The 10,220-nt window shown below is 35.4% G+C and overlaps 1 protein-coding gene across 1 annotated transcript in view; it reads left to right on the plus strand.

Moving 5' to 3' along the window:
- HERPUD2 (HERPUD family member 2) overlaps positions 1-9,878 on the plus strand; it is a 32,218-nt gene extending 22,340 nt beyond the window's left edge. The window contains exons 5-8 of the mRNA XM_077775411.1: positions 5,197-5,319; positions 7,152-7,475; positions 8,186-8,303; positions 9,011-9,878. Of these exons, the coding sequence (XP_077631537.1) occupies positions 5,197-5,319; positions 7,152-7,475; positions 8,186-8,303; positions 9,011-9,172 (727 nt within the window). The 3' untranslated portion in view covers positions 9,173-9,878. The remainder of the gene's footprint in view (positions 1-5,196; positions 5,320-7,151; positions 7,476-8,185; positions 8,304-9,010) is intronic.
- Positions 9,879-10,220: the final 342 nt, after the last annotated feature.

Consider the following 10,220-nt stretch of genomic DNA (forward strand, 5'->3'; position numbering starts at 1 on the left):
GTCTCATGGTCTTGAAGAAAGTTCTGCAGAAGTCTGGAGGAGGAAGTGACTGTCTCTGGTTGGAGGAGTGGGGAGGGCTTCATAGATGGTAAATTGGAACTGAGTTTAAGGGAAGTTCAGCAGGTAGAACAAAGCAAGTGCGGAGAGTCTTGAAAAGGCATACTCTGGCAGCAAGGTGGGTATTCCATGCACTCCATCTTTGTGTGGAGTGGTAAGGGAAATGGGACTGACTTAACAGGTTTTTTTGGAAAGAATTTGTTTCTGATTATTGAAGTTTCCATTTCCTTTTATCTTTTCTCCTCTGTAATTCTTAACTTTTAAAAATGGTACGAGGGCTCTTGGGTGGCTCAGTCAGTTAAGTAGCCCACTTCGGGTCAGGTCATAATCTTGCAGTTTGTGAGTTTGAGTCCCGCGTCAGGCTCTGTGCTAACAGCTTGGAGCCTGGAGCCTGCTTCAGATTCTGATTCTGTGTCTCCCTGTCTCTCTGCTCCTCCCCTGCTCTTGCTCTCTCTCTGTCTCTCTCTCAAAAATAAACATTAAAAAATTTTTAAAAATGTACTAATGAGTGTCTTTTGATATAGGTTTTCAAGTATGTATTTGTGAATGACAGTCTTTCAAGTCCTTTGTTTTTATCATGTTTTCTGTTGTACTCTATTTCCGTTTGTTCCTGTGAATTTCCTTCACCCCTTTTTTCTGTTTTTATCAAATAGTACTAGCTGGTATAGTCTGTCTGAAAAGGAAACAGTAAAAAGCTGTTAGAATTTGTGCCATCAAATGATTTCCTCCCACATGTATATATCAGCAGTTTCCTCACTGACTTTCACAAGGCCAGAGGGAGAGACCAGGTTATCCTCTTACTTTTTCTTGAATAACAAATACGACATTTTTTATGGAGACAGACATATTTCACTTCCAAATAGTTACATTTTCCCTGTGTTTCTGCGATTTTATTTGGCTCTTTGCAAAAAAAAAGCTGTACTTAATTATTTTGACTTATAAAAGCAATATATGTGTATTAAAGAATTTGGGGAAAAAAACAAGGAAGGGGAAAAAGTATCTCTGTCTAATTATCTAAAGACAACTGTTTGTTAACATCTAATGTTTCCTTCTAGTATTCTTTTCTTTGCAAATGGTTTTCTTTAATATAGTAATTTTTACCTTGTTAACATTACATTTTCATTTAATGTTGAAAATTAAGTGAAATTTACATGTTTCTAGGTTAGTTACTTATGATCAGTACTTTATTTCAGAGTTTTCTTACTCTTTAATTGTCGTTCAACACGTATTTATTGTGCTAAATCTGGACATATTATGAAGGTTAGCGCCTATTCCCTTGTCTTAGGAGCACAGTGTCTGGTCAGAGAGACAGGAAGATAAACAGATAATTCCGTTTTTAAGTTATATTCTAAGAGGTGGTACATGTGAATGGTACCATTTTTAAACTGAACAGAGTATGCAAGAGTTTCCTTCTTGTGTCTCCTGGCAGTCAATGACCCAGTGTGTGTGTGTGCCTGTGTATATGTGGGTATGTGTGTGTGCACACGAGTATGTGTATTTAACATAAATAATAGCATACATCCTATACACACTGGCCTACATTTTGTTTTCTTCACTAAGTGTATTAACATTATTCCCTATTAATACACAAGACCTGTCCCATTCTTTATGAAGTACATACTATTCCATTATATAGATCACTATAATTTATGTTTTTTAAGCCTTCCAGTTTTATTTTTTTAATGTTTATTTATTTATTTATTTAGAGAGTGCACGTGTGTGTGTGAGCTGGGAGGGACAGAGAGAGAGGAGACAGAGAATCCCAAGCAGGCTCCATGCTGTCAGCATGAAGCCTGATGTGGGGCTCAATTTCATGAACTATGAGATTGTGACTGGAGCCAAAATCAAGAGTTGGACACTTAACTGGCCACCCAAGGGCCCCTAAACAGTCAAATTTTAATTCATTGCTTTTTAAATTTTTAAAAATTTGATTATACTTTTTAAACATTCATAAGTAGAAAAAATATAATGCACCCCTATTTACCTAACACCAGCTTCAACAACTGTTAACAACATACTGTTCTTCATCTATTTCCCCTTCTTCCTCCTTTATTCTTGGGCTGGATTATTTCTAAAGCAAAACCTAGACATTTTATCGTTTCATCTGTAAATACTGGGTATCTGTAACAGGTAAGACAGATATGGACTATAAGAAAACCTTAATCAGAATACCATTAGAATACTCAGAAATTCTTTAATATCATCAATTATCCAGTTCATGTTCAGTGTCCCTTGATTGTCTCAAATGTCTTTTTATAGTTGTATTGATTGAATCAATGTTCAGAAAATTTGACATCTTACATTTGGTTAATATTTCTTAAAACTCTTCCAATCCCTTAATCCCCCCTCCCCCCACTTTATTTTTTTTATGGATTTTTATAATGTTTATTTTTTATTTTATAGCTAATGGCTGCTATGCTTTTCATAATATTACTAATATAATGTATCATTTGGTTAGGGTAGAGATGTGAAAATTTTTTCCACAGTTTCGTATTTCTTCAAGTTAATTTTCAGAAGCAGAATTACTTGGTCATCTGGGTAAAAGTGAATATTTTTAAGGGTGTTTAATTTTGTAAAATTGTTTTGTAAAGCCTATTCCAGTTCATCCTGTTAGGAAAAGAGTTGGGTTTCACTTGTACCCTTGAGGGCCAATACCAAATATTGTCAGACAAAAACAAAGTCTTTATTTTAATTTGCATTTATTTGGTGTCCTAATGATTATTTTCATTTCTGTAAATTGTTTATATAGAAAATATTAACTTATTTATTGAAAATATGTTTTTCTAGGCTCTGTCTCTTTAAATTTTATGTTATCAAATATGTGGATTTCTTTTTTATGCTTTCTAATATTGCTTATAAGTTAGGAAAATCTTCCCTCCAAAGGCTTGATAAATAATCAATTCCATATTCTTCTAGATTTTTTGTGGTTTAACTTTTAATACCTTTATTTTAGCTCATTTGAAACTTACTTGAACGTTATGAATGAGAGGAAGCTTTAAAGTCCCTTCTTTTTACCACTAACTTGGTAATCAGTTTTCCCAGCACAAAATAATTCTCTATCATGTTGTCTAATGGTGCATTCTCTGGAATATATTAAATTTTTACATAATATGTTTAATTGATCTGTGTATATATTTTAATAATAACGTAGTAATTTAGTATCATACAAATCCTTTATTTCTTATTTTCTGGAGAGTACCAAATAAATACATAACATCTTGTCTGAAGGATAATCAGCACAATGGAAAGTTGTAGTAAGCCAGGTGGGGTTTGGGATGTATCTTAGCAATTATATAGTCCAGTAGTTTTTAACTTATTGGAGAGTAAGTGAGGAAGCATTTTGGAATCATCTAAGGGAGTTTAGTACTTTTTTAACAACATATTTTCGATAATCACCATCTGTTCTCAACCACAGTAGGGTGACGTAGAAAGGTATAATAATTTTTTTCCCAAATGATTGTTAGTGGCTCTTTCTTACCTGGATCTTTAAAAACTGACAGAACCCAGACTTCTGTTTTACAATTGAAGTAATGGACTTGTGTGAGGTTCTATTTCTTCTTAGCAGTAGGGATTGGTAGAGAGAGCTGTACTTCCAGGGGGATGGGTTTTTTTCTATTTTCTTAATTGGGAATACTAAGAACATTTAAAGTGTTAACACCTAGACATAGACTCCCCTTGTTGCTACGACTTGATTTAGGTGCCTTTCAGACTTGCTTAGACGTATCAGCTCACTGATGGAGATGCCAAGATCTTTATACAAGTATTTTATAATGCTTCTCTGTTCCAGTGGTATGGCTTTCTCTCCAGGTTTAATCTCTGATTGGTATCTTTGTAAAGGAATACCAGAGTTAAATTTCTTTTCCTTTTCTTATATGGGACTTGTTTATCAAGAGCTGGGAGGAACTTTCATGGAGGCTTCTCTGCTTTTCCCTCTTAATTCAGTTGGAAACCTTGGGAAGTAGGGGGAGCAGGGCTGTATTCAGGAGGCAGAGGGATTTTCTGAGGATGAGAGCACTGTATGGCTCCCATTACTCCTCCAAGGATGCGAAAAGTTCAGTTAATATATAGTGGAGTTGGTGGCTTACCTAGTACCAGATTGCCTTAAGAAGAGATAAGTTTTAGCTTCCCAAGCTTTTTTGTATTAGGTTTCTATAATCAGTTATTGCCATTTGTATGTTCACAGTCATTTGAATATAGTATTAAAAATTTATGAATTTGTTAATGATTTTTGTCTCACTCAGGTTAGCGCCTACTTTATCAGCTAAAGATAAGGTCAAGTAATATGAAGAAAAGGAGAGTTAGAAAATTCACAAATTATGCATTTACTCCATATGCTTGTCCCTGTAGTTGTCTTGATATATGTGAATTTCTACAAATCTTTACACATTTTGGAGTTGTATTCAGATTTAGGAGTAGGGGAGAGTAAAAATAAATATAACTAACATTTATTAAGTACAGGCTAACAACCCTGTGAAGGAGATTCTATGAGTAGCCCCATTTTAGAGATAAGGAAACACATAGAGAACTTAAATATGACTGTCCACAAATTTTACTGAGTTAATGGGCATTTAACATATTTTAAGAATGCATGTATAAGTATGTTCTGCTAATCTTGGTTCTTTAACTTAGAAAAAATTTTAGAGATTATATAATGTTTATTTTTTATCTTATAGCTTACAGCTGTTATAATTTTTAAAATATTACTAATATAAAATATCATTTGGGAAAAAATATCATTTGGGTAGAGCCCCCATTCCTCAAATCATTTTGCCATGAAGTTTATTTTAGGGCTTATGGTTCTTAAGGAGAGTGTACTTAAAATATAATGAAAGTAGTTTTGTCCTTTTCTGTTGAGAAGATGGCAAATGCTTAGTCTTGTCAGACATTTTGTGGATAATTTGCTTTATTTTCTTCTTAAAGTTGGGCTGAAGTGTTAGTCATTCTATATACTTGGGGTCAGGGTCATCTTATATAAGCCATAACGTCTTATTTGAAGAATGTTGAAAATAAGTACTTTTATTTTCAGTAAGATTTAATATACTTTGTCAATGGATGGCTTATACTTAAGAAGTGAAAATTCAGAGAAATGCCTTCAACTTTCAGAGCCTAAAAAGACACTTCTTTATCTCCTTATTGCAGAAATGTGGACAACCAGCTTCCTGGGCAAGCTGTTCCAGCTGGATTCCCAGTATACCCCGCTTTCAGCCCTCTGCAGATGCTGTGGTGGCAACAGATGTATGCTCATCAGTATTACATGCAGTAGTAAGTTCATTTGAGTTCATTGTTTTACTCCGTGTGCCACTTGCTTTATTTTCTTTTTCATCCTAAGTAAGTTGATTTGGGATTTCATTTACTGATAAATTTCATTAGTTTTTAAAAATTATTATGAGAATGAGTTATGGTGAATTTCAGATACCACCATCCTCTTGAATGTGTTCTCCTTCCTGACTTCTTTGTCAGTGAGAGTCTCTTCATATTCATCTAGAGGCTCTAACCTTAATCAGCTTTGACTCTGCTTTCAGTTGTCCCTGAACCCAGTAACTTCCCACGATGAGTTAATAATATGTTATTTCTAACTTTTGTTCTTTCCCTATATCTTACTTTTAGTACTTTGCCTAGATCTTTTCTCATTGTGGACCTAGTTTACTGCAACTGTTCTTTCTCTTTTTAGACTCTCTACCATATTTCATCCTATTACTATCAGGTTAATGTACTTCACACAAAATTGAGCCAGTCATTCCCCATCTTCCCAAATATCTGATGGCTCCCTTGCCTACAATGTGAAGTCCTTATCCTTACCCCAGACCTTACCCCATAAAGCTGATATGCTTCATGGACCTCATATCCTAATGGTCTTTTTCATAATCCCTTGGCTACAGATAGGCTATTGTACCTTACCTATTGCTGTGGTAATAGTTATCATTTAAGTGCCTTCTTTGTGCTTAGTACTGTGCTAGATTCTAGATGCTTTCCACTCCTTGTCTCATTTATAACCTCTTGAGAACTCTGTAGGGTAAGTAGGGCTTATTGTAGCTTATTAAATCATGTCATCTTATGTACATTATTTAACTTCTGAGCCTCAAGTTCTCTCCTTTAGTGAAGTAACTTATCTATGAATCAGAATATCTATGAAGTAGGGAGTTTTTTGGAAACTAAAAAGCCCTGTATAAGATACAAGGTATTAGCACGTTAAATAGACTTTTGTAGCCTGGGAAACTTCTGTTTTATTTTATTTTGCTATCTTGGTTTTTAAACATTTTATTGTAGAAAAATTTCAGCATGTGAAAGGATAGAATAATAAAATGAATCCCTGTGCACTCACCACATAGCTTCAGTATTTATCAGCTCATGGCAGTCTTGTTCTATAACTTTTCCCTTCTATGCTGGATACTTTAAAGCAAATCCCAGATATATTATCATTGTACTGGGAGCCTCTTATAGGAATATTTATTCTTTCAAGCAATCCAATTTTAAGGAAGCTTCAGTACCATAGTTCTTCATTGGTTTACAAGTACCTATTCCCGTGGTTCCCAGATGGATTTCCCAAAAGTCAGGATTGGGGTTGAGGTGTGGTTATCTGGGATCTAGTTAATATCTTAAAATACAAATCATTTATCACTGACAGTGGGCACACAGGGTAAATGATTAATGCACGTTTTTAGACATATTTTTCAAAACATGGCTCTAAGGGAGAGGTGGTTGGGTGCAGTGGTAGTCATCCCATTTGGGAAAAAAGCGGCCATTAGTGAACAGGTTTGGAAAAAGATTTTGGTCATTACCTTATAAAGTAATTTCATGAAAGAGATAAATGATAGTGATTTCCATGGCCGCCTTACCTCTTGCACCTCTCCTCTACCATCTTTGACTGTGAGGCTAAAAGAATATCTTTTCCTGAGCTACTCACTCCTACTATCAGTCTTGGCTCTACTTTTCTACTGGGGTTTGTGCTTAAATGTGGCCCAGGAGTTGTGATACTTTGTATTATGTTTATGAAAAATAATGTATGGCTCCCCAAGGAAGTTTTGCAAAATATAATATAGCATGTTACAGGTTTTTTTTTTTCTTTTTAATACTTATTTTGTTGAATATTTCAGTCAAGCTGCAGTTTCAGCTCAGGCCACATCAAATGCCAACCCAGCCCAGCCGCCTGCTTCACAGCCTCTAAATTTGGCACATGTTCCTGGAGAGGAACCTCCACCAGCTCCAAACCTAGTGGCCCAAGAAAATCGACCCATGAATGAGAATGTTCAAATGAATGCACAGGGAGGTCCAGTGCTAAATGAAGAAGACTTCAATCGAGACTGGCTGGACTGGATGTACACGTTCTCCCGAGCTGCAATTCTCCTTAGCATCGTATACTTCTATTCTTCTTTTAGTCGTTTTATCATGGTAATGGGAGCCATGCTGCTGGTTTATTTGTGAGTGATGTTCATTACCTTTTTTTTTGGTTTCTTTCAATTACTTTTCTAAAACAGCACAGAGTTTGGCATATGGTAGTCTGTCATGAATGTTGAGTGAAGGAGTATGAGTTTCAGACTCCATACATCTAGCGCCAAAATCAAAGCAGGTTATGTTGAGTAAGAATGTTTATCAGAACTGCACAAGCAGATTTTTCCTTTACCATCTTTCATAAAAATTATTAATTCAGTTAGACATGCTCTGTTAATTATTTAGAATTTGAAGGGTCTGACGCACTATTATATAAGGATATTCTTTTTAATCATAGTTATCAATAGTAAGTCCTATAGGTATAGGCCAGACTTCTTTTCCTAAGTACTTTGTCTTGCTCCCCTTTCCCCCAAGAGGCAAAGAAATATGTAGTTAAATTTTATTTTGAAAAATACCAGAAAAGATGTTATGATTCCCAGTACGTTGAGACATTAATATAAATAGGTTAGATATTAAGATATCTAGCACAGAACCAGTTAAGCCCATGATAGATTTTTAGACTTAAGTTGATTCCTGTTTTGCTGTCATTGCTTTGAGAGGGGTAGTCCTAGGCCCAAAGTAGGACTTTTCGTTTATTGTGGTTGAAATCACTGTTCTGTCGTAGGACACCAATGTTTTATAGTGTTACAAATAAAAACAGCTGCGACTTATTTTCTTTTCTCTTTATTTTACTGAACAGACACCAAGCTGGCTGGTTTCCTTTTAGGCAAGAAGGAGGTCAGCAGCAGGCTGCCAACAATAATGCCGAAGTTAACAATGATGGGCAAAATGCAGACAACCTAGAACTTGAAGAAATGGTATGCTGACGAGGTTTTTGTATACTTCATATGTAGATATTTCCTCAGCAGGAGAAGAGACCAACATCATTAAAGAATCTTTGGGAGGTGCTTGGGTAGCTCAGTCGGTTAAGCATTTGACTTCAGCTCAGCTCACGATCTTGCAGTTTGTGAGTTCGAGGCCTGCGTCAGGCTCTGTGCTGACAGCTCAGAGCCTGGAGCCTGCTTCAGATTCTGTGTCTGCCCCTCTCTCTGCCCCTCCCCTGTTCATGCTCTGTCTCTCGCAGTAATAAATAAATGTTAAAAAAAAAATTTGAAAAAAAGATCTTGAGGTGTTCCACAAGATTTTGTGGAATGGCACATGAAGAAAGTTTACAAGACATTGTGTGATTTTATCTGGGACAACTTAGACTATAATACTGAGTTTGGGAAGAACTAACATTATTCTTCCTGAAAGTAGCCTAGAATGAAAATTATGCACACAGTGAGAATTTATTGTTTTAAATTGGCAATTAAATTTCATCTCAGAGTTCCCTTTGAACTTGAGCACTGAAGAATGTACCAATTTTGGATTTAACAGAAGTTTCCAATGGCCAGATCTATCCTGCTTCCTTATTACGTTGCTCCTGTTCCTTCTTTCTCTAGGGACGAATTCTCTCTTTTTCTGTCACGAGTTAATGCCGGCTGTTCATACCCCTCAGGAGTGTGTTTCTTGTTTTGTTTGAAAGGAGCGTCTTATGGATGATGGGCTTGAAGACGAGAGTGGAGAAGATACAGGTGGAGATGCCAGTACGGCTCAAAGGCCTGGATTAATGGCGTCAGCGTGGTCTTTTATCACCACCTTCTTTACTTCACTGATACCAGAGGGGCCTCCCCAGGTTGCCAATTAGACCTGAAAAACTGTGCCAGCTCCGAAGGAAGGTCTGACGTTAGGAAAGTGTTTTAAATAACAGTGCAATTTCAAAAAAATTTATTACTTTCTTTTCATCATCATGTACAGAGGTGTTTTTCCTTTAAGCTTCTCATGCATATGAATATTTTAAGCACAAATGGACTACTAAGTGTGTGATTTATTTTTTAAGATCCTAACAGAACATAGTATAACAATATTGGTCTTCCAGGTTTTATTAATTTCAGTTATGTATATTCTGTCCAGGCAGACCTATTTGTGTGTCTTATTTCTTTAAAGAGCTGCTTCACATATAAATGTCTATAGCTGATAGCCCAGCCCTTCAGTGTGTAATTTGAATAAATATATCTATTTTCTGTGAATTATTCTGAAAGTTTTAAACAGAATGACCTCATAGTTTTTAATAAAGAATATTATTTACCTAAAATGTGCTAGCAGCATCTTGCCCAGCCATAAAGCAATAAACTTCTCAATAATCTTAATTTTGACATTTGGATAAATAATGGAAACTTTCTATTTTAAGGGCATGTATCCCATCAATTGGAATTAAGTACCTTAAAAAAAAAAAGGCAGCTCTTCAATGGAATTAATAGTGATATAAATGTTTGATACAGGCAGTACTTTTATAAAAGATGCTGGAAATTGCTCCCTGTAATTTTTTTAAATAAAAGGTCAATTATGGTAAACTGTCTTATGGGATATTTGTTCAGATTCTTTAATAGTGTACCCATTACATGCCAAAATCTATATACATTTCAGTAGTTGTTGGGAAAAGTTGCTGAAGTCTTCAAGGTCATTTTCATCTCTTTATGTTCCAGATGGGTATCTCTTCATTCTCAGTCTGAAACCTTGATAGTCTATTTGAAAATCCCCGTGAAAGCCAATTCAGTATTTTATAAGGAGAGTGTAAGTTTCTCATAGGGTAGCTAATTAAAATTGAACAAATGAGGATAGGAGAACTTACCGTGCAAGAACTTTATTTCACATGAAATGTGTTATAAAGTTGTATGAGATAGTGGTCCAGTAAC

Source organism: Crocuta crocuta, unplaced genomic scaffold (genome assembly GCF_008692635.1).
Source record: "Crocuta crocuta isolate KB4526 unplaced genomic scaffold, BGI_CrCroc_1.0 scaffold197, whole genome shotgun sequence".
Lineage (NCBI taxonomy): Eukaryota > Metazoa > Chordata > Mammalia > Carnivora > Hyaenidae > Crocuta > Crocuta crocuta.